General features: G+C 33.0%; 1 protein-coding gene across 1 annotated transcript; it reads right to left on the reverse strand.

Annotated features, from left to right (window-relative positions):
• Positions 1 to 24474, reverse strand: LOC148276473 (uncharacterized). The gene is made up of 2 exons (XM_088234195.1): positions 23364 to 24474; positions 1 to 3987 (listed from the first exon to the last, which is right to left on the reverse strand). Exons 1-2 carry the CDS (start codon positions 24448 to 24450, stop codon positions 3407 to 3409), a joined length of 1668 nt encoding a protein of 555 aa, XP_088090321.1. The 5' UTR covers positions 24451 to 24474; the 3' UTR covers positions 1 to 3406.
• Positions 24475 to 26641: the final 2167 nt, after the last annotated feature.

A 26641-nucleotide genomic window follows, 5' to 3' on the forward strand; every position in this document is an offset into this window, starting at 1 on the left:
TCTAAATGTACCAATGGGTACGAATAAGGACGTGATGGTGAAGTTTTTAAAATATTTTCGAGGTAAATTGTCATTCCAACCCTGGCCTTTGCCTTCCCATTAATTTCTCACACCATCAATAGAGAAAAGTGTGGCGTATTTACCTTAACCCTACAAAAAAATACAGGGAAAACAATTTGAACCTTTGCGAATGAACCACCGTAATATTTTATTCAGTATTGTGTATAAGTTGAAATAGTCAATCCTCAACTCAGGATAATGCTATAGATTCAATGTACCGTTACCTGTCCGATAAATTCAAACGGAAGCTTAACCATCAGGCTTAAGTTATTTAGGGTTAACATTATATTACTTTACTTTAATAGTTGTATTGGTAAATTTACGAGTTCTGAGTGTATGCGAGTGAATTACTCAACCATTAAATTATACTTACACACTTAAGTAACATAAAACAAATAAGAATTACGGACAATATTTGTATTTGTAAACAGTTTTCTACTGAGATCAAAACATCAGTTCTACGGAGATAAAAAAAAAGTAATATACTGTATAGTATTTACAATGATAACTTAAAAAAACGATGAAATAAGACATTTTGGCCAAATGCCTACTTAAAATTTTTTAAATGTTAATTTTTTAACAAACGATTTCGGTTTTGTGAGATTTCACAAAAACTATGCAAATTAATTTGTCAAAAAATATAACTTCATGCACAATCGTATCTTTAAAAATATTTTCGCAGTAAACCAATTCTTTTATTTGGCAAACATATCAATTAATTTCGAATATTTTCTGTACCTTTTTTAGTATTTAAGAATAAAGATTGATCACAATACATAAATAATTTTTAATTCGTACAAATAAAAAATAATGTAAAAAAATACTAAAAGTTTTTTTTTTTTATTTATTTTTGTTTGCATTGCATGTGTACTGAGTGATGAATTTTATGGTAATGAAAGATTTAACATTTACGTGTCTATTATAATGTTTCAATAATTTGTACTTGCTACTTGTTTTTATATTTTATGTTTATATAGATTGTGCAATAAAAGTTACATAAGCTTACATATTTTGTATATCATATTTATAATATTATAATTGAAAATATCATCCTTTTCCAGCCTTTCTCTAACATTTCTCTTAAATATTCAATTCTATCACAACTCTTAGCGTTAAAATTTCTTAGATTTTCACGGCTGTTCAGATGCAAGAGTTTTTTTGTATATTTGTCCCGTGTTTAGTTTGAACTCTCTTCTGGCGTTTCGGATCGAATTGCAGCGTCGATCATCATTGACTATGATATTTTAATTTACACTTTTGATTTGTGTGAATTGACCAAAACTATGCAAAACTGCTTCTTCTTTATCATTTAAGAGATTCTTAGATCTGTGTTACAGAAAACTATTTTATCTCCTGAGATAATGAGGTCCACCTGTTTTTCCATCTTTTAGGTGGTCTTCCAGGCAGATGTTATCGAGATGGGATTTTATCGGCTGCAGTGTACACAAGTCTGTCGCTGCTCATTCTGCTCACATGGTCCCAGCAGTATCTACGTCTTGATCTGCTCTATCGCACGATATCCTCTATTTCACACGTATCTCCAACTATAGTATTACGGAATTGGTATCGGAGCATTTTTCCAGTAATTGACCTTAAAATGGTCATTTCAGCAGTTCTAAGTAGCTTCCACGCTAACCGTCGTGGTGGTTATCTCACATATCTTGTATATTTTGACCTTATTGTCAATACGCGTATCCTTATTTCTCCATATTCATTCCTCAGACACCCCGTCACAGTTGATTATCTGTTGACCTGTTCTCGGAATTCAGTGTACAAATTGCTTTGACTGGAGATTTCTACTTCCAGGTATTCATTTATTTATATATACGCCCAATGGGCATTTTCATGGACACATTTATACATAAAAAAATATTATAAAAAAATAGAAAGACTCAATGGTTTATAGTAGACTTTTTGGGAGTGGAAGCGAGAGAGAAGTATTTATAATTGAATTTGATTCAGCGATCGTTTGAAAGAAGATAACTTGTTATCAAAAAAATCAAGACTGGTATGTTTGTTGGCAGACCTAAGAATTCTAGTTATCAGTATGAAAGAGTAAGTTTTGTCTGAGGTTTCTAGTTGGGATATTTAATTTTACTGAGCTCAGTAGTTCAGGCGCATCAAAGAGTGAGTTGAGAATTTTAAATATGACGATAAGGTCGGATTTATTTCGACGGTCTTGAAGAGAAGATATATTCAAGGTAGTTTCTAACTCATTATACGTATACAGGTCTCTGGATGAGCCCAACCTCCAGCCTCTCTTTCTTAAAAATCGATGTTGAACTGATTCAATCTGAAACTCATGAGCTGTTCCACTGGCTTGTTGTCAATATTCAGCTTACACCTTATAAGTTGTCTAGATAAAGTAAGACTTTTTGCTTTGCTGCTTGATATTGACATGTTTATCCTTTGTGTTTCTAGGTTGAACAACATTATACATCATTATTTTTAGGTCATTTTCAGACTCAGATATTATAGCTGGCTTTACCTGCATGGCACAAGATTTATATATTTTTTTAATTTGTCACCCAGTCTCAAGGCAGCAACCTCTTCTATAATTTCATATATTATTTAATCAAACGGAAAAGGGGTCAGACTATCTCCATGTCTAATACCATTACTTGCTTGTATTTCATTTCCATGCAAAACTTTTTGTTAAAGCTGTATGACGAGTGCTTTACTGCGATCGAAACGTCGGACAAGAGTGCGAACAACACACAACATTAAAACCCAAATAAACAATGCATCCTTTTATCGTATTTCGTATCCTGCTATAGCCATTGACAATTATCACACTATTCACTTAGATATTATCTCATCGATATTAACTCTAATTTATAACCTAAACAATTACTCACTATAACGTATAAACATAATGGCAATATGAAATCTAAGTTTTTTTTACATGTATCTTGCAAGGGATTTTTTTAAGAAAATATGTTATTTGATATAGAGTTGAAAACCGATAAAATAATAAATACGCCATCTTGAAATTTGACGAGGATTTTTATTGTTTTATCAAACAACAATATCATTACTTTACATGCTCATAAAATTAGGTGTGGAAATATATTTTTAAAACCATTTCGAATGAAGTTTGAATGTGTAAGAAGTACTTACGAGTTTACTTGGGAAAAAGTGCTCGGCGTAAGCATTGTAATCTTAAAAGTATATTTACATATTTCTCACATTAAGAGAAAAAAACACATTAATATGAATTTAAATATAAAATCACACTGAATTTAAGTTCTACGCGTCTCATCCAAGTCCAATCAGATTTCATCATATCGATTCAAAAATATAAATGTTGTTAAAAATAACGTGATCATTTCACTCGCGTATTCGCCTAATAAAACACTTGACAAGAAACGACGATTGCCATCTGTATGAGGAAGAGTGAAGCACTTTGGAGAGGACTCCCTGAGCTAAGACCTCTGAAATCTTTTACTTCACCTCGACTTGGTCTCGATAGTGGCGCTTCTGTTGAATCTTTTAGCTCTTCAGAACAAGGAAGAGTTTCAACGGGAATTTGAAAAAGGTGCTTCTTGCTGCCTTTTTTGGAATTCGTATCATTTTGCCCCTTGTTCTGTTGGCTCAAGCCATCTTTGTCTTTGTTATGCTCATCGTACGCTTCTTCATCCAAATTATCTTTGAAATCTTCCGGAACGTCGATGTATTCCACTGTAGATTTCTGGCTCAGGACTTTGTGTTTTCCTTTCTCGCGCAGCCTATTGTCTGAATTGTGACTGTACCCTTTGTTCGGCTTGGTTCTTTCGAGGCTATTGTCCAAAAAGTCGTCGTGTGAGATTTCGGGCGATTCTAAAATACAGGTGATCTGCTCCAGCGACGACTTTGTCTTTTCGTTTTTCGTGTCGTTGCGAAGGGCGTGTATCCAGGTCAGGCGACAGTCGCAAGATAAGTTGTTGTCTGTAAACAAAAAAAAATATCACATTAGGAAATTAATTCAAATCCTTTTCAAATGCAAATCTAAAGTTCTGTTAGATAACAATATCTGAGTAGAGCACTTTTCATAAATCACAGTTGTATCTCTTTTATAATGAAATCACCTGTTCCCTTAAATATATTGTAACTACACACAAACCACAGCGTAAAGTGTGGTGGCAGTAAATACAAATAACATGGAGGATATGTCATTTGAATATAGTGCTCATTAATAATTCATCGCCTAGAATGTTGTTCGGGTAACAATTTGTATAACAAAACGTCTTAAACTTGTAAATCTAAAGGTCTGAATACAAACACATTTGTTACATTCGATAAACATGTCAGTACACTGACCTTACGGACAGGTAAAGATTACGTTTTGAGGTTAATGTTGTCGGAGAGTTATGAGTGGTTTTATAACCGTTTTTGGGTGAGATATTAAGGGGAACGGAAACATGTACGATTTATTTGAAGCGGGTGTACATTAGTTATAGTTAAGGTATAGTTTACTCCTGGGATCTCAACTAACATGTTAATGTAAGGCGTTAGCTGAACGGGTATTTAATGAACCGAGAACACTATTATTATGAATAAGTAACAGTTCCTGTAGTAAACACCATCTGAGTAATTTACATAACAGGATGTTGAATATATCAATGATATTCAAGACGAAACTTGATAACTGATATTTTTTTTAAACTCATACAAAGTACTACTTGAATAAATTATTTTTATTCTAGACTTTTCAATATATTTTCGAGATGTTAGGAAATGATTATTCTTCACCTCCTTGAAATCTTAAAGAAAATTTATCTTAATATTCCTATTGGCTAGCTTAGGACTAATAAAATACTGGTCTTGAGTCATCAAAGAACTAAAGTTCTTAAAATGTAACATGATAAGAATGAAATCTGTCAGAAAAAGTGACGACATAACTTTGTAGAAACGTCAAAGGATTTATTTATATTGACACACAAAAAATCATTTGTATCTGGCGTGTTAATTATTTTTTTTAATACAATGCTTGAAACATAAATCAACATTAATATAAAAAATCAGCGTTAAAACTAAAAGAAAACTTAAATAAACCTAATTATTAACGACGTTTTTACAAGGTTACGTTGGGACAAATTGATCAATGTAAATTGATCGAATAAAAAAATAAGTTATTTTATGTTGTTCATGAAAAAAGTATAAATGTGTCATTTTTTGTTGAATATCTGTGTTAAACACACTATAACAGGCTTGTTGTTACGTTATTTTATATCAATGTTTGGCAACAGAGTTTCATGATTGCATGAAATAACTGATAAAATCGATTTGATCAGTGATCAGTAATTTCCCATCACTAATGAAATTAGTTGGACAGCTGTCATTATAATCAAGCTTTATTTTAAGGACTATAATTATTGTATTCAGTCGCTCTTAGGCTAGAATGAAAAAGTTGGAATGAAAAGACTTTTTTTTGGCAAGTTCAACCTTAAGTGTTTCATTTTTTTACTGAATGTATTGTTTATTTATGCTAATAAAGGTTTTTATTTTTAAAAAATGTATGTATATATTTCAAAACCTTGATTATTTTGGAGTGTAAAGTTGACATTTTCTATCAAATAACATCGCGTAAATTCATGCTTTGTTATTTTATATGCATATCATATTATGATTTGCCTTCCATGTCTTTGGCTTTTTATTTGAGAAGTTTAAGTTGCTCCTTTAAAAGTCGGAATAATCGACGCGCGTGCGTGAGAAGATGCATGAATGTAGAGGAAGCGAGATCGGTATGCAAAGATAGAGTGATGTGGCGTTCTAGCATATCTGCCTACCCTTACGGGAAAACGGCATGATGGTTTGTTTGTTAAGATAAGAAATTTTATACTGCACGACATGCAGAGTAATGAACTTGCACTAAACAATTACAGATCATGTGAGCACAGTAAATGCCTACACTTCCACTTCTGTTCTAACATTAAATTATTTATTGGAATTTTAATAGGATTTTTTTCACTCACGTTAATTTGTTCCTACAATTATTTCAAATCAAATCTATTTTTTAACGGTAATTATTCATTTATTCATACATGCAATTATATAAGATTTTTGTCTACCGATAAAATGGAACAAAGATAAATGATAGTTTGCTGTTCAGAATTTCAGTAAGAATTTAATTATGTAAGTGTGTATAAATGTATCGTTGTATCAAAGTAAAGAAATCAAACCGATTCACCTCCAAACTATTAATTCGAAATTCAGAGTTGACTGAGGTAAGCGTTGGATCATTTTTCTCCAAAGAAACGAAGTTACGCAATATTCCAAAGAAAAAGTCTACCTAATAATAGTTTCCTCCGCAATTCTTACTTATTAGGGCATCGGTAATGTTATGATTAATTCGTTTCCCGGTACAATTTCTCTCCCAATATTCCCATAAAGCCACGAAATAAATCACAAACTTATATTATATCTTTCTCCCCGGCCAATAAACAATACAGTTTGTTAGTTTTGAGATAAGTTAAGAACTATTTGTTGGTTCGTGTCATGTCAGTACGTGATATCCAATCGTTCCTCTACATCGCCGTACTGGCTTAGTACGGGTTAGATTAGTTTAGAAATATACCGCTTGGCTGCGCCAACAAATCCCTAGATTTACAAAACAGGACAATTAAATCCTAACTTAACCCTTAAAAGACGATAATTTGTGTGGCATTTACTTTTGGTAACTTAAAATATTAAAATTAATTAATGAAATTTCTTTATCGAAGTTGATTGAAGTTCAGTGTATTTAGAAAAATATTTAATAAAAGACAGAGTGTCATCATCAACTCTGTTTGATTAACCAATAACTATCTCCATCGTTTTTGCTACATTTCCACTTCTATTACATCTCATTCAAAAATATTTTTTCCTACAAAATTAAGTGCATTCCATCATACAATATTTTTCTCGATTTCAATCAAAATACGGTAAAATATGTTATAATTGCCCTCCCTAAAATGATGACCCGCTATCAGTTTAATCGTTTTTTTTCAATAACGCATTAATATAATTCACAGAAATATTTCAGGTGTTCTTTTTACTTTTGATAATAAATAAAAATGTATTTGTTTTATTAATTGTTTTTTACGGAAATACTGAAATTGGAAATCACTAAGATTTTAAAAAGCTTTTATTTTATTTTAAAAAAAGGTCGCTGTGTTACAGTTTATTTAATTAATGCAAAAGTAGAAGAGAGATGTTCATATTTAACTACATATTGAAGAGTAAGGTCAAATATGCAGCAATTTGAAATCAACATTTCCTTAAGTAGACAATCATTACAAACTTTATTTAACTTTTTGTACATAATGTTATTTGTACATTAGCGGGCTTATTGGTTGGTTGGAAATTTTTTCCAACCAACCAATAAAATAAAAGTTTCATTACTATAATTCAAGTTACAGAACATATTCAATAGAAAATAAAGATTATTAAGCTAAAGATATATAAAAATAGAAATAAACGTATTTGTTTGTAAATTACCTTAAATCAAAACTATTACTCAATAAGAAAAAGGAAAAAATAGGAAAAAGGAAAGGAGGAGAGATTAAGGAAGAGTAGGGAGATGTTTCTTCAGACGTGATTTAAACAGAGGTGATGTAGTAACATCTTTAATGGTGGGTGGGAGATGAATCCACAGTCGAGCCGCATGGACACTATATGAGTAAGAGAAGAAAGAAAAATTGTGGATGGGTATTAAGAGAGTGCCTTGAGAATTAAATTGAAGAGGTAAACCATGAACTGATAAGCGTTGAAATTTTTCAACCTTTCAACTTTACCCTATTTAAATTATATTCTTAATAATTCCGTCTCTTTAAAAGAAATTGTAATAATATTTACAAAACCCATAAAAAAAATACATAGTACCAAAATTAATTATGTGCGACAGTTTCGTTTTTTTTTTTACTAAGTGCTACTTTCTTTTGCAAGATGATGTGATATTTTATTAAAATTATTCGGAATAATACTATTTAACTCGATCCTCTCATCAAGTGTCAAAAGCCTGTTCTAAGAGTAATAAATAAAAAACCATACCAGAGCAACTGTTCAAGGAATTTAATGTTTTAGACGTTAGACAATTGCATGCTAAAACAATAATAATTAATCCTCACATTAATAAAATTGACCACGTCTCAACAGTACACAATATATCAACTCGTAGTGTGACGTTACAGAAACACATTGTACCACGGACGAGAACTTCTTTCGGACAGAGATCTTTAAGCTTTATGGCTCCTAGAATTTATAATAAGGTAAGAGATATTTTATTCACCCAACACGATGTAACTACTATGCAATACAATAAAATAACCCAGTGGCTTATTAAGTTGGGAAGAAAAGAAACCGACACCTTATTAAACTGCGTAAATTTTATTAATATTATCCACGACATTTAAACACTATACTATACAATAACAAGAAGGATAAAATGTATAAATATACATTTATATATGTTTGTGTATGTAAGGGCGTTTATGTATATGTGTGTGTATATATGTATGAATATTTATGTGGGTATGTGTATATATACATATATGTATGTATATATGCATGTATATGTGTGTATGTGCGTATATGTATGTTAGTTAAATAAACTTATATGTTAGTCTGCCTTAACATGGGTATTCTCCTACTAGGCATTACTTTATAATATATATTAAAAAAAAAAAAAAAACTTCCTCTAGACTTTATTACTTAACTTTGGTACTCAAAGACCTTCAGTATTTTAAGCAACATTACAAAAGGGTGAAAGTTTTATCTAGCCATCAAGGTATATTCACGATATTAGTGAATATTTCAAAGGCTCTATCGGGAGTACAACTTTAAACACTAATATCAGTGTTTGAAAGATAATATCTTTAATGGATAATAAATAGTAACCATCAACTAAAGGCTGGAAACCGGCGAGGTTGCGGGGATGAGAATCTCCACTAATAATGGTGCTAGATAGCACTAAACCCCTTGGGGTATTTTCCGAACAGCTTTATCATGTTACAGCTTCTTCAAAAATGCCTCAGATTATAATATCGTATAAAATTGATATTTTTTTTGTGTCCAGGCGGATAAAGAACATAGTTCTGAGAGGGGAAAAGAAACATCACCTAGACGAGCGTTTTTGACTCGATGTCTACTCTCAGTTAAAAATTCTGGAAAGAGAAATTGAGTAGAGATAAGTCCACACGTGTATTGATTAATGCATTTGCCTAGCATTCTTGAAGTCTCGGGTTCGATTTCTGATAGGATGGAGGAAAATATTGAGAGAAATTATCGAGTCATAAACACTCATCAAATGTCTGATTCTATTTCACACCCGTTACTATATTTTTTATCACCTCCGGATTTAAGAATACAAAAAAAAGTTTGTTTTTTCATCCACACACCCTACTATTTATCAACCCTCTAACTCACACCCACGTTCTCATCAACACACATACCTACCACAACCCCTCATACATCCTCACACCCATAACCTAACTACCCACACACCTTCATTCAATCTTCACTCTTTTTATCCAATAACAACCAACTTACAGACCATTAACACCCAAAATCAAACCTTCTCTACGGTTGTATATAGGTATATTCACGTCAGTACTCTATTATCTTCTTACTACCTGCCAAACACATTCTCCAACTCACGCGTCAAACCACAAACCCACAAACCACTTAATAATATGTAATTTTTTTCAAAAAATATTGAATTCAACATCTCAAACTAATGTTTCCTAACCTCTAAGTTGCGACCCCGGAGAGAATCGCGAAGTTTTACTTAAGGGGTCACAGTTGTAAGCAAAATAAAAGTAAAAAGCGAGGACTTTAAGTTTATTACAATAACAATAATAAAATAATTTCAGTGAGAAGGCTTTTGTGTTGTGCACTGTATAATTTATTATAGTAAAGTAGTAACACTCGCTTGTCACAAGATGTCGCTACTAAGCTAGCTATGTGACGTGGGAGTAAGCGGAGTCACATGTAGCGTGGCGATTGGCAGGAGACTGGAGATATTATTCCGATGGCACTCAGATACAGACCTTCCGTAAGACGTATTTCTTTTTATTAAACTCCAACTCTACAATTACCATCTTTTTTTGGTGACCGTCAAGTTATTTTGTTTATAAAATAATAGACCTTCAATTTTTTTAAAGTTTTTGATGCGTTTATTGGAAACTTTACAAAGGTTTTTATTTGGATATTTACTGGAATAATCAAAACATATAAAATGGTGGCTAACTTCGTGTGGAGCCAATAATGGATTGAAATCAAGGTTCTTAAAACTGAGAAAGAGAACGTAGAAAAAGGTCGCAGAATGCTTTGCAAGCCTATTTATTGACAGGACGATTCAGTCCAAACGACACTAATCCAGTGTGCTAAACATAAAAATAGTTGTAATTAAATCGGTTCTTCATAAAAAATCCTTACAAAGAATGTGCCTGTATATGTTACGATTTGCCGAATCTTAGTTTCATTTTCGAGACGGAAATAACTAACGTTAGTTCACATAGGTAAGATGTGGCAAATGGGACAAACAATTTAAAGGCTATTCTTGCCAGCTTTGGATATTTTCATTTTCTCTTCATCTAAAAGTCGTCAATAAATATTATTTTAAGAATGCCATTCACCTCGATGCGACGCAACGGCCCGCTGTACTCCCACCTACCTTCCACTTGATTTCTAGACTAATAATAATATGGTTACAATAGAAAAACAATAGAAAAATATCACATACTACGAATACCAATAAAAACATATGAAACGGATTTAGGAAAATCAACTGTGTTTTCAACATCAATATGGATATCGTGGGGAAATGTTTTCCGATATAACATTAAAAAATAAACTTTTTAAAAACATGTCTTAACAAAAACGCGACATTTTTGGCATTGTGACGTCAAATTTCGTGAAGATTTTCTATAAAAAATTCAACAGTTACGAAGAAAGTTCAAAGTAAACATGAATCGTGACGTATTAGGGGCGTGGCCAATGCAATGGCCGTTTTCGCGGGAATTCAAAATTACAAATTTAAAAATATTTTTTATGCTGCTAATAAGTAGTGGTTTGATTTTGTGATGAATTAAGTAATAAGATAACGGACGCAGCAAACTCCGGTGACAACTGCCACTAAGCGGAGGCAATACGTTTGACTTGGCCATGTGCTGCGGATGCCTCCTAAAAGCCTTAACCACGCTTGCCTACTTTACAAGGCATCAGGTTCTCCACGTCCTGGACGTCCACTGCTGACTGTTTGTCGGCAGTTCGTGTCAGAAATACGAGACGCGAACCTGACTTGGGAGGATGCACAGGAGCTAGCAGCCAACAGAGATGCTTGGAGGATCTATGTGGACAACATATGCTCCAACTAGGGGGCGGACATGGAATAATGAATGAAAAATAATGAATCAGTAGTAAAAAATTATTTTTTTTACTCGACAGTATTTTATAGACCCTTATTACTTTTCAATCGTAAAAAAGTGTTGTTTTCCTACCAAATATGTCATCGTCGTCATTACTGAAGTATAAAAAATTATGAACCCGGGGGTCTCCAGATTTTTTAAACTCATATTAAATAAGGTTGAATAACGCTGTTTAAAAGGGTTAAGAACAATTTCATCTATGCAGACAATTCAGGAAGGCGATATTTGTTCATACAAGTGCGCTTTGAGCGGTAGGTACACAACTGAGTATTAACTGTGTCGAACTATTGTACTTTCCATACAAAAACAAGAATTATACAATTATTCAACGAAATGTCTTGAAATGACTTTGAATATTATTTTTTTCTTTAAATTCAAAATATTTCAAAACACTTTCGTCAAATCATTCATATTCTAGCTCTTAGCGACATGGTCGGTTTGAATTAAAAAAATATTCATGTTTTTTCCGTATGCATTTTTTTGGATTATTGCTTGAATATTTTCTGTTTGATTGATATTTATTTTATCCAACAGAGATAAATTTGTAAAACATATGAAATTCTACACATTTATAGTACTAATGATATGTTTAATGGACTGGGTTAACCGATTACTTTACGTACTGTGTAACATTTACTAGAATATTTCATATTCCCTGGACTGGCACCTGAGGCATAAGACTGATCGTCTTGTAATAAAAATAATTAAGATACGCCGCGGTTGGTGTACCAATTTAGTGCCTTGTGTACCATTAGGGCGAATAAGAAATAATTAATTCATGAAAAACTTATATTTTATAACAATCTGTTTTGTTCTATCAGGTCTAAGTATCCGAGAGAGAGTAAGCCTGTTTATCCAAAAGAGCTCTTCCAAGAGATGTCCCTTCTTTATTTACATTTAAATCAAGATTGAAGTGTCACGATCTGAATATTTTAGTTTATCCTTACCTTACCTTATTTATTTCCCATTCATTTTATTATTTTCATAGTACTGTGTAGATTTTTAGTTTTTTTTTATTTCCATAAAAAAAAGTTAATTTATTAATATAACAAGAATATGTCTATATACCTACCAATTACTTTCTCAAACTTAATTGTTTGGGTAGGTAGAAAAAAATTGCCCTAAGGCAATATGCTTTCCTTTATATGTAAATAAAATGTATTTACATATACATACAGTGTTTAATTGATAAATCAAAACGTACAATCCGTGTTAAGTCATAATAATTATTGAGCATACTCAAATCAGCACCCAAAAGTTTATTTCAAAATATGACAACTCCATTTTTTTTTAATGTTTAAGAATTCAGAAGAAATTTGTGACAAAAGCATATTTTGTTTTAAAAGCAATAATAATGCCTGTTAGATTAAAAAGTCGGATCATTACACTCGCATAAACGAATCTTTTCGTTTTTATAGCATACATAAACTCAAATTAAGGTTTTATTTCAAACGGCCAATCTGATATTTCAAACAAATAAATTTCCCGGTTGGAAACTATCAAAGAAACGCTAAAGAAAAAGATATAATCGGTCGTAAACAACTTAACGCGATATTAACTAAGCCGTTACTTATTCTTAAAGTACTCCTTAACAAAAACTTAACGAATTATCTAGGAGATCATTATTCTTTTAAGTTTGAGGTGTAATAAAAAGCACCGCGCATACTGCAAAGGACTCAAAGTTATTTTAACTTTCCAGTGTTAACTCATACTTTAGTTTCGAGGTTTAAGTCCGGGATAAGTTTTTGAACAGAAAACAGCACTCAAAAGTATACGAAGCTGAATCGGTGGCATCTTTTATCCGGCCTTGTGAGCCTAATAAAATTACTGGGTTTCTTTCGAATTTAAGATGTTTCTCCATTTCAAAATACGCAACGATCTTTTAATTTATTAAGGAAAAGTAAAATACATTTGTGTCAAGAGATGAAGAAATAACTGTTTAGTATTCGAATGAAAATAAAATAATTTATTATTTTTCTAAATGAAACACGGAATGTGCACCTACTGAAAATTTTGAATGAAAGTTAGACTTCTATGTTTGTAATTTTTTTTTAAATTTTGTGAACCTACGGGTTTTTACTAGTTTATTTTGTCCACTTCATTGTCAAATGGTCAGCTCGTTTGCTTATCATGCAAGAGGTATTAGGTTCGGTTTTGATATTGTATTTAGTATTTATAAATATATATTTATTCACTATTTGTTCAATCAGATTTAATACTGGTCTCCATGTCATCATTTACATGTTTTTAATTATGTATTGTTTCGTTCATTTTTCACTTCTTCTCCACAACTTTGTTGTATTTCTAAAATTTGGTAGTACAAGCAACACTGGCGTTTCCGACTAAAACCATTTCTTTTTTTTTCTTTAGTAAATCTTTAGTGAATCATTACTCGATGTTACGTCTTTTCAGTACTTTTTTACGGCGTCGAAACGTGGACCCTCACCCAAAACACTTCAAAAAGATCGAAGCCTTTAAAATGTGGTGCTACAGGAGGATATTAAAAATCTTCTGGGTGGATAGTGTCTGAAACGATGATGTTCTCCGACGGATGGAAAAAGATAAAGAGGTGCTGAAGACCATAAAGAAAAGAAAACTTGAGTACTTTGGGCATGTGATGAGAGGGCAGCTGCCAATAAAGTAAGAATCGCAATGATGATTTCCAACCTCCATCGGGGTGGGGAACCATAAGAAAAAGTGAATTTTGGAGTGGCTATACAAAGAGGTCCGATGATAGAAGAAGCATATTTAATAATATACCCTCGTTGGTATTAATTTTTGAGGATTTTCTCGTAAAACTTCTACGAAACGTTTCACGTCTTCATTTTTTGCCTCTTTCTTGCTTCTTTCTCAAGTTCTCCATTTGATAACAAAGTTAATTTTACGCCCTAAGAAAAGCAAAAATATGTCGGTGAAAAAACTTGAAGATAAAGAAAAAACATTCTGTAATAACCGAGGATATAAATTTTGACTATTTTGGCTGTTTCTTAAGCATGTATTCTAAACATGTTTACCTCAGTTTGTTGCCTGCCTAAAATGTGTGTGTCCCATCTGTATAGCATAAGTTGACTCGGGCATTGATGTTACGTATTTCAGTTTTTTTTAGATTAATCGCTGCGATCAAAAAATCGAATCTCTATTCGCATCCCTTTTACAGCAGGGCGGCAGAGGCCTAATTTAATTTGTACCTGTTGTTTGAGGCAAAAAATACTTAAGCTCCTTTCGACATTTTAACCATTCCTACTTCTTATATTTAAATATACTGGAACTGTAATGACTGACATTTTTTTTATTTTTAAATATTCATTATAAGAATCATGACGTATTAAGATTTACATTATAAAAATAATGACCTTGTAGACAATTAGTGCGTATCTCCAATATTTTTTCGTAAATACCTGCATTACTCTTGAGAAGACATATTTTTTAGATTTCATAGTATCATTGAGCTCTTTTTGAGTTACGAATATGTATATATAGTTAAGGTTTATAAATCTGTAAGAAAAAACTGAATAAACGAAATTAAAATTCGTTACATCAGATTTGATGAAATGAAATAAAAATTAAATTTATTAATTATTAATGAATATTTTTTTTTGAATAAATCAGTACAACTTGTTAACTAAAAAAAAATTCTTAAAGCTGGATGACCTTTGATATAATTTTTACAGGTTTTTTAATAAACATATTGAGGAACTTTTCTTCAAAATTGGTTATCTAGGGCAGGAAGCAGAAGTGTGCCATAAGTCAACGCGATATTTTTTTTTTGTAAAATACTTTTGTAAATACGGTGACAAAGTTTACTTTTATGTAACTTAAATATGTATTTATGAATACGTGTACTGTATTCATTAAAAATATATCACTTGCTTCATTAATTAATAAAAAATACATAAAAATATAATTGGCTTAAAATAAAACACGGGGATTCGCGCAGCACGCCAAAATATGATACAAGCTTCAGCTTACGATTGCAATACGACTAAAACAGTGGGTCAACGCGTGATTTCACCCCCTCTACATGACCACCATTATTTATTTTTAAAATACACCTTATTAACAAACAAAAAAAAGTTTAATAAATTTTGCACTTTTTATCGTGAATTCAGAATTTGTTTCCACAGTGCGTCGTTCAAAAAACCTTGAATGATTCAATATTCATTCTTTACGTTGTCGCGAAACCGGCACATCTTGTACATTCTTAATTACAAAAATTTGCTTGAGGCCTATTTCCTAAACTATTTGTATCGTTTGAAAACCACCAGCACAAATATTATAACTAAACATACGCCTGTTTGTCGCTCCTTGTATAACGATGATTGCACTCTGTAGCGTATGTTTGCCATGAGGTACGCCTGTCAAAGCTGTCGGCGCGTTGTCGTTATCGTGCTTGCGTTCGTGAATATCGCCGGCTTCTGATTACAGCTTATAGATCGTTGATACTTGCATATCTACAAAAACAACTGCACAGTGTGACAAAACGTGCAATAATAAATAATAAATGATGATTTTTTTCTCATTATAAACATGTTAAACGGGTTAATCAATAGTTCATCTGGCGTGTGGCTATATAAAAGATGCATCGAATATAATAAAGAATAAACTAAATATTTACTCTCGAAAAATAATCAGTGCGCCAAGTCTTATCACTTTTTAAGTAGGGGTTTTAATCTATAAATCTCTCCTTTCATCGTCCTAAAAAGGACCAATGTAGCTTCTGTAGCCTTTAAAAATTGTTTTTAAGAATTTTGTTCTATTTTATCTGTTTTCCTTTTTCGTAAAGAGCACTGAAAGTATAAATAAAAGTAAAAATATATTCATCCTTTTAATTTTATCATGTTCCGTTCCCCACTTAAATATAGCACAGTATTGGTTTGAAACGTCTGGGATAAAATAATTAACTTACTTTAAAAGACACCAGTTATTCACAATAGCGAAATATCACATACTACGAATACCGATAAAAATGTATCAAATGAATTTAGAATAATTCATAGTAATTTTAAAACCGATATGGCTATTGTGGAGAAATGTTTACAAGCATAAATTAAAAAAATAACTTTTTTAAAATACGTCGCTAGAATAACGCAACATGTTTGGCCTTGACAGTTGTCACGTCAAGATTCTTGACAATGTTCCAGACAAACTTGTATGGTCGAAACAAATAAACACGAATGGTGACGTATTAGGAGCGTGGCCAAAGGAATGACTATTTTTGCGGGAATTCAAAATTGCAAATTTTCAAATAGTTTTCATATTAATAATACTTAATATACTGGACAATATTACATAGACCTTTCTTACTTTAAAAATGTTTTAAAAAACCTGGTATTCCCCTATTTGCCATGAACATGCCATTTTTACACTCATAAACATATTGTTTGTGCTCATATTAGTGCGATAATCGTTAAAAAGTGATATTTATGTAATTTAGTGTCAGTTTTGACCCTATTAGCGAATCATGTAATAAAATTTGTGAGAATTCGGAGAAAAACATTTAATAGTAATTAATAAGTTGACTGATTTTTAGTTCTCTTGGGCTGCGATAATGAACGCTATCTTCATCGGTTCATATCGAGACGGTATAAAGTCACATCGATGTTTATGTACGAAAATGTGTTTATTTGTATGGAAATTCAAAGTATATTGGTCAGTAATCTGTAATTGAACATATGCAGACAAAAAAATGTTAACATATTATATTTTTCATACCATCATCATTCCTTCTCCGCCCTAATGGTGCATAGGGCACCGCATTAGTACATCAATCACAACGTATCTTGTTCTTTTTATTTTTTGCTACTTGAAGGTAAGATGATCGGTCTGACTCTTCAGGTGCCAGTCCAGGGACTAAAATATTCCAGCGTAAAAACACCAAAATATATATTCGATGTCAACCACGTCGGGAACTGAACCCAAGACCTCTCGCATGGTAAGCTAACGAACTAAACACTACACCACAGGCCATCTATTTTTCATACAGCCAATCTGCCAAACAAAATGGATTTTTTACCCTTAAAAATAGACGCACTGTATCTAAATTATGCTATTCACTTAAATTATAAAATAATAAAGTAGACTCTTTTAACTACTCTACTACTCTCCAAAATTAATCTTAATGTCCTCTTTCGCGTGACAGAAATAATTATTTGTTTCATCTGCCAGTCTGTAGCACTAACTATGCACAACACTCTTTTTTTTCATCTATTGATATATTTTACATGCCCCTTAATTTATTTAAAAATAAATTAGGACCACTTATTTCTGGCTGCGATACGATCCCACTTACTATTCAATAATGCTCACACTTACACACACCTGAACACTTACTAATACACATAAACACACATCTACACTTACTCTCATACAAATATACATAAACACACCCTTTTGTTGTAACACAATTTATATGAAATGTGGAGTCCGACAAGGAGGTTGTCTGTCTCCGGCACTTTTTAATTTATCTATGGATGATCTCACCGTGCTTCTTAATTCATCCAAAGTCGGATGCCATGTTAACGGCGTCTGCGCTAACAATATTAGTTATGCAGATGATATGGTATAATTGACTCCATCTATTTATAGCATGAGATTGTTGCTTAATATTTGCGAAAAATATGCAATTGACCACAATATATATACAATGCTAAAAAATCTGCCGTACTTATATTTAAACACAAGACACTTTCTGAGTTCGTGCACCCATCACCACATGTATTCCTAAACAACAACAGTTTAACGGTAACTGCAAAAGTCAAATATCTAGGGCACATACTGATTGATAATTGTAAAGACGATCAGGACATAGAGAGACAGAGAAGAGCCATCAATGTCAGGGCCTCTATGCTAGCGATACGCTTCTTTCAATGCAGAAAAACATATTTACTTCGTATTTGACGTCCATGTATACAGTGGAACTATGGAACAACTATACGCAAGGAGGGTGGAATAAATTAAGGGTCACGTATAACAACTCATACAGACAATTATTCGGATTACCTAGGTACTGCAGTGCCTCTGAAATGTTTACAGCTAGACGAATAAACACCTTCGCTGCCCTACTTCGCCAAAGAGCCTGGAGCCTATGGGAACGCCTGAAAAACTCTAATATCGAAATTCTCCAAGCTACTGCAGGATGGATCCATTCACCGTTGTTCGAGCGATGGCGCGATATGTTAATACCACCATAAGTGCTGCAATATAAAAATTTATTTCATGTTTATATTTATGTTTATTGTTATATTTATGTTTATTCTTATATTTTTTTTTATATAAATAATTATGTTCGTGATTATATGGTAGAATTAGCTCTGCACTATATAGCCATTTTACTGAAATAAAAAAAATAAAATAAAAAAAACTATGTATAATTCTTATTTAGAAACTTTGCTGATCCGTCTTTAAACTGTATTTCTTTAATGTAACTATATCATTGTGGACTGTTTGTTTCTTTAAAACAAATAATTAAAAAAATACAAAAAACTTAATTTTGCTTCGAGTAGCTTTGCGTAGATGAAATTGAAGATTCATGTTTACTTCCCATCGAGAATACCAGCCTTGTGAAGTTGTTAAATACGAAATACACCGGTTTTTTTTGCCAACGCTTTATTTTAATATGTGTTTTAACACTAAAGTATTGCATGGTCTTTGGACTGATCATCATACCTTTATGTAACAAAAACAATCATAGTACACTGCATTTCGGCTACTAATGCAGTACCCTGAATAATGACACGTTCTCAACAGCTTTCCCACCACATACCGCACATCGCATCTAATGACATAAGTCTCTTTGGCGGTGCCCACATACACGGAAAAGTTGCTCGTTGCCGAACAAAAAAATCTGCCCGAAGGACCTCTCTGTAATCTGGTAGTCTTAGCATATTTGAGCTGGAAAAAGGTAATCCAGAAGTACATAATATGCACTACATTGGATCGAAAAAAAAGGAAAGTATTTTTTTCACTGACTGGGACTAAATTATTTAGACATGGTCAATTCGCCGAAATGATTACAACACTTTTTAAAACCCTTGAAATTATTTTTGGAAGCCACCAGATTGGTTTATCCGACAAGACCTGTAACAGGGCCACGGATAGTAGCGAGAAGCTCCATTTGGTAATCATAGAAAGGAAAAAAGGGACAAGACCACAAAATGTGTTTAGAAGATTGATTAGGATATTCGCAGCAGCGCGAAGGGGAATTAACAATATTGAAAAAAAAACAAAACCTTTCTGTGCATTTGTCAATTTGCAAAAAGCGTTTGATAGAGTTGACAGAGAAAAATTATGGAAGGTGTTATCGGAGTATGGAGTGAGCGTAAATCTTCTCTGTATAAAGACAGCACAGCATGTGTTAGGGTAAACGGATCATACACATCGTGGTTTGACATTCATAAAGGAGTGAAACAGGGATGTGTGATGTCACCATGGCTGTTCAACGTGTATATCGATAACTGCATGAAAGAACTGAAAGGCCTAAGAATGGGAGCAAAATTGGGTGGTTGAAATGTCAATTGTCTTCTGTATGCTGACAATGCCGTGCTTCTTGCTAACAACAAAGAGGAACTGCGATTCTTGGTAACAAAGGTCTACGACGTATGCAAGGGAAGCAATTTGCTGATGAATGTGGACAAATCGAATGTGATGGTTTTTGAAAGAAATGAAAGTATGACCAAATGTGAAATCACTGAGAATGGAGTTATACTAAAACAAGTAGAGGAATTTGTGTATCTGGGAATTATGTTCACTAGGGATGGAATGACTGTGAAAGATACTGAAAGGAGGGTGAGTTGCGGGAACAGAGTGAACGATGCACTTAAATCAACCTTGGAAAATAAATGTTTGTCGCTAGAGGCAAAATTAGCAGTTCACAGCGGAGTCCTGGTCCCGACCCTGATATATGGGAGCGAAGTATGGACTTGAAAAAACAGGGATGAAAGTAGACTGAATGCTGTCAAAATTCGATATTCAGGTGAATGTGTAGTAAAACTATGTATGATACATGCACAAATGTTGAAATTTGTACCTAATGTAAGGCTGAGACAAGCATTATCGACAAAATCAAGAAAGAGGCTCTTCACTGGTTTGGACATGTAGAACAAATGGACAGCAAAAGAACGGCTAAGAATATTGACAATGCGAATGTTGATGGATGCAAAAATAGAGAAAGACCGAGAAAGACATGGCATGACCAAATCTAACAAATACTTGAAGATGGACATGTTAAAAGTCGGAAATATCGGCGCGCGTGATCTGTATGCAAATATAGAGTGATGAGACGTTCTATCCTCTCTGCCTACCCTGACGGGGAAACGGCCTGATGGTTTGTCGTTGTTGTTGTTGAAAACAAATAATTTGTCATTCAATTTACCATGGCCAGATAAAAACTGCGTAGTCCAGTGATCGGAGATAACCTAAGAAGATTTTAAGCGCTGACGAATTGAAGGAAAAAAAAAGGTTACCCTCCCCGAACCCAAGCATCAACAAAAAATTTAGTCTCATTTAATTAATAAAGTTGGAAAAACCTCAAATCTCCAACACCTTGCTTAATTTATCGTATACTCATAAATACTCACACACACACACCCACCCTCCTAACTATGTAAATATTTCACGGGCGCTTTTTTATAAAAAACGCGTTTCTTGTTATATTAAAATTAACATTCATCATAATTTGTTTGTTTGTGGGCTTAAAGTGTTTTAAATTACATTATGTTCCAAAGCAAAACAAATCGTTTTAAATTATACTTAATTATTTGAATACTTGCGTTGAAGATAAGAAACCAATATATATATAGTTAATTCAACAATGTTTGATTATGTCCAAATGCTTGCAGACTTGCTGGATTTCCTGCTGGAGACGTGAATGTTACACAGTGTGTAAAGTGGCCACTTAAACCAGCCAATGACAGGTCATAAGCCCTGTAAATGCCTAGACTTCCATATTCACTCAAAAATGTTTTCCCTCTCCGTTGAAAAAATTTTTAATATATGTAGTTAATGAGAATAGTAATAAAGCTAAGACAAATATTTTAACGACCTCGAGACAAGAACAAAATAATGAGTTCTTATTATTTACTCAAATATTTAAACTTTCAGACCATTTCCTAAAAGTCGTAAATAACTTGCTGTGGAAAAAAATCGAGTTGTGGTAGAGTGGGATTTGAACCTCGGATCTTTTGCCCGTGAGTTCACAATACTACCACGGGACCACAACCCGGCTCAAATATTTTTTTGCTTTTTGTTGACCTAGTCTAAAATCGAACCAAGATAATTTAACGAGGTCATGTTAAACTCCTATCGTAAACATTTTTAACAAAGAAAATTAGAATTTCAGCTAAAGTCAAAACAAAAGAAGTCAACAAAGCTATCGCCATCCTTGGGTTGATTTATTTATACAGATTATTTGTATTTTCAAAAGTTTACCCAACGAACTCAAGGAGATATTAAATATTACCGAAAACTTTTCAAAATTTTCTTACAATAGCAGTTTTATTTTATCGTTGGATAAGTTACCGTGTTTACTTTTGTAAGTGGTCGGATGTGGGTGTTTAATACCCTAAAGGGTTAAATAGGAAATCGTTTTCTATAACAACGGGAAAATTCCTTCGAGGCTCACGAAATTTCAAGAACATTAAATTTTTCAAACGTTCGATTCTACAAATTGAGTCTTTGCTCGGGTGGACTTGAATCAAAGGGTTATGAAACTGATGGTAAATTGAATCACGTTTCTATAAAAATGTTACTCTTCTATTACTTTAAACACTAAATTATCATATTGTAGCAAAAAAATGTAAGATCTTGTTATGATTAAAGTTATTATAAAAACAATTTAATTTAATTTTTCAATTTATATTTTTTAAAAGAATAAATCCGCTAAGCCTCTATTTGAGGCTTGTCAGCAGGAACAATAAAGGGGAAATGAAAGGAGGTTATGAAAAATACACCACAACGCCCAGATCAATTGAGAAAAAATATTTTTTCGATTTTTTTTCGATTTTTTTTCTTGCTTCTGGCGGGAATCTATCCCGCGATGCCAGTTTCACAGTTGACCGTCTAACCAACTGCGCCACGGCGCCATATAAAAATGAAAGACCATTTACAACACGAAACAAAATAATTTTAATTTATAACACAAGGAATCGGGTTGTGGTCCCGTGGCTAGTGTCTCGGACTCACGGCTCAAAGGTCCGTGGTTCGAATTTCATTCTACCCCAACTTGATTTCCACTTTCTAATAGTGAATTATTCACAGCGCGTTAAAAACGGCCCTCAAAATTAAATTATTAGAATGCAAAAAAATATTTTCATTGAAAAAATACTTCAAAAACACATACAGCACGTTCAAATGTTTGTGTTAGTACTGGTCAGTTAACAAAGTAAACATTCGAATTTCGTTCGTGTAAGTATGCACACTAGAATATTTTATTTGAAACCTTTCTGTCAAGCACATATAAACAAAGACTTATAGACATTTAAACTAGCTGTTCATAAATTCGCAGTTTCTACCACGTCATAAAAAAAATTGTTTTTTAATTATTTTTGTGACTGAAATATCAGTATTTTTTATTATTTTTTGTCACCACAACAGGCCAGGAGGCCCAATTACAGCAAAAAACTCCCAGGCTTGAGAAAAATTACATATAATGTTTGTGTTCTCACCGGAAACCGAAACCGGAACCTACTGTGCATAAGTCAAATATCTTAGCCACTTCACCACGGAGGCCGCCTATTCTAAACTGTAATATTTCCCAATATCAAACTTGTCAAACTTAAATTTATGTATTACGTAAATAAAAGCACATCATTATTTTTTTAAAGTATGGTAAAAAATGTTCCATATTTTGTATTCACTAAAAATAAACAAATTCATTTAATTACCCAGTAATTACACATGTTTTTTTTATTAGTTACTTACCGTCAAGCAAAAGTTGGCTGGAAGCAGATTTCAGGTTGTCTAAAATCGGTCGAATGTCATCTATCGTAAGAGTTTGTAGGCGGTTCTGGCGTAGGTCCAAATGAGTCAATCCACGAACACCTTCAAATAAGCCGCTTGTCAATACTGTTAAGCGGTTTTCACTCAAAGACAAAGTTTTTAGCTGCGACAAGCCGTCAAAAGCTCTCTCGGAAATTAATTTCAACTCGTTGCCATCCAAAAGTAACTCCTGCAGAGTCCACAACTCGGCGAACGTAAAATCATTCAGCATCTTTATGCGGTTGTTTCGCAGATCCAATCTTTTTAAATTTGCTAAACCGTCAAAAGTCGCCTTGTTTAAAAGCGCTATTGAGTTTTTATCCAATTCCAGTTCGAGAAGTTGCACGAGCTGTTTGAAAGCTCCATCTTGAATAATGCTGATGTTGTTACTTGTCAAATAAAGAGTTTGTAGAACAGGCAGGTCGACGAATGAGTTTTTTCCAATTTCTCCGATTCTGTTTTCGTCTAGAGTGAGCGTAGTCAAATTCGGTAAGTGCGCAATCGCGTTCGCTTCCAACCTGACTATTTTATTCCTCGTCAGCAGAATCTCCTTAATAGAAGTAAGATTCGCAAACGCGAATGAATATATCTCGTCGATATTACCGTATTTAATTGTGATTTTCTTAACCCTTCTCATAGAACGAAGGGCGCGCGTGGGAACAAAGCTAAGACCTCCGTCTGCTCTGACATTAAAAGATAATTCTTGCAATCGGTTTTGAGACTGAAAAGCGTCCCAAATCGGATCGTCTATAGGAATCCCTCCATTAAACACCCAGCACTCTGCTTTGCTGACATTTCTGATTGCTTGCGTCTCCTCACAATAGCAGTGAACTTTAGAGTCCCGATCTGATATATCACAAATATTCGTCGTGTGGGGACGCTCAGACGTTGTAGATTTGTCCTTTCGTCGCTTTTCGTTCTGTCGAGCGTCTATTGTGCCAATTTCAAGTAACAAAATGAAACAAACAGTCGCAAAAAGTATTTTCGAACGTCGCAGCTCCATTCTGTGGGGTGATATATTAATTCTCATTCTTCGATTGGGACACGCTTTTGGATACCTGAAAAAAAAAACGAATCGTTAAAAATTTTATAAATTGAAATTTGTGTAATCAGTGGACGAATACCTAAGTAAGTATTGAAATTTATATAAAATGAGCTGAACCCGGCAATGCTTTGCTATCGCTAGATTTGAGTTCTTGTCAAATAAACACAATCGTAAGTTTGATATCAAATATTGTATTTAGCCCAAGTTCCGATTGGGAGGACAGAGAATTTTAATAAATAAGGTGTTCGAACATTGCTTTCCTGTCACTGTCTTGCAGATGCCTCCCCAATAATATGCAAAAAAGACAACTGCATATCAGACCTTTTGTTAGAATAGACAAAAACGACGTTTTGCTGTACCGTTTTCCGCACCTCAAAACAAAACCGATAATGTTATTTTTTTAGACAGAGTATCATAATAAAATTTTCTGTTTCGGTATGTTTTGCGTTTTTCTAAAAAAGTTATATTTGTATACCGTGCGCCGTGCGCCGTGCGCCCGGAGACAGCAAATAGAACTGTGGTTTTTACGGGTTTGAATGGTTCTAGTTCCCAAAATAACCAAAAAAATAAAACGGAACTATATAGGAATACGCCAATTGTAAATATACATAATGTATAAAAAAGAGCTCTGCGCTGGTTTGGAAATGTAGAGCGACTGGACAACGAAAGAACTGCTAAAAATATTTACAATGCAAATTTTCATAGATGCAGTAATAGAGGAAGACCGTGAAAGACATGGCATGATCAAATCCAACAAATACTTAATGGATATGGCAAACGTCGGAATAATAATTTTAAAAAATAAAATCGGCGCGCGTACATGAGAAGATCTATGAATGTAGATGAATCGAGATCTGAATGCAAATATAGAGTGATATGGCTCCCTACCTACACTTACGGGGAAACGGCGTGATAGTTTGTGGTTGTTGTTGTTATTATAAAAAAACATTTCTCTAGTGCCATAATTCAGAGAGAAAATACGTAAATACGTTTGTATGAAGAAATGTCGGACCGCGTTTCCTCTTATTATTATTTATATTATTAAGATTAAACATTATTAAGCATACTTAAAAAATATTACTAAAAAATCTTTAGTAAAAACCGTTTCGATTAACGTAAAAAAGATGTTGGAACTTTTCATTGGTAAGTAGGACCTACGTTTATGATTGAATTCCAAATCTAAAAAGAATGAATATTCAATTTTTGAATTTAAGTAGGTACTTTTTAATGTTTGAATTCCAAAACATAAAACAATCAATTATTTTTAAATAAAGAATTCTTTCAGAAAATGTCAAACTCTGCTAAGGGATGCATTTTATTCAGGAATGTGATTTTCAAAAATGCATCGAATGTTGGATGATATTATTTTAGTATACCCAAAAATCCAGTAAAAATAAATAAATGGGTAGAAATTATAAGAAATTCAATGAAATAATCTGACTGGGATCCATAAAAAAACGAATGTTGTTTATAAATATTCAAAAACCAGTTTTTTTATTTACAAAAAAAAACTTCTTTTTTTTTTTTGTATCCGCATTCTCGGCAAATGCAACCCTAGTGATGGATAAAGAAACATTTATGCTCCTTACTTTTTTTTGCTTAATAAATTGAAGATATTATAAGCTTTTAACCTTTTCGCGGCAAAGGCGTACATTTATCTGAAAACCGCACGTAAATCGGTCCGGTAGTCATTAAATCCATCGAGGAGAACCATTCGAACATTGCCTTTTACATATAAAGATATGTGTCAAAACATTATTATGAATACAATTTCATTATTTTATAATGCGTAACAGTAATAATTTAAAGTAAAAAATGGTGTAATGTAAAGTCGTGTTAAACTACTTTATTTAAAACAAGTGCTTCCAACAACAGCTTGAAAAAACTAATTTAACTATGTATTTCCTACTTTTTTGCGTCAATATGCTAAGTATGTTCTAGAAAGCACCTCCGTTGGTATATAGAAGCTCATCACGCGGAATATCAGTCGAGCCAGCCGTATAATACGGGTATTAAAATAATGAAATTCTGTCACGAAAATGTAGCAGGTGAGAGGCAACACAAGTGTCTAGAAACAAGAAGAGCAACAGCCCCGCGAACGCCAATAGACAGACCCTCAAATTTTAATTTGATATCAGGTGATAATAACTTTCATTTTAGGCTGTATATGATGAAA

Source organism: Micrasema longulum, unplaced genomic scaffold, assembly GCF_059751315.1.
Source record: "Micrasema longulum isolate JH-2025_06_02 unplaced genomic scaffold, ASM5975131v1 h1tg001214l, whole genome shotgun sequence".
Lineage (NCBI taxonomy): Eukaryota > Metazoa > Arthropoda > Insecta > Trichoptera > Brachycentridae > Micrasema > Micrasema longulum.

Excerpts from the sequence above, each read along its gene's own strand:
- LOC148276473 (XM_088234195.1), bottom strand. The coding sequence starts at position 24,450 with ATGAGAATTAATATATCACCCCACAGAATGGAGCTGCGACGTTCGAAA. Across the intron at positions 3,988-23,363 it reads CAGCCAACTTTTGCTTGACG|ACAACAACTTATCTTGCGAC; the intron begins GTAAGTAACTAA and ends TTTTGTTTACAG.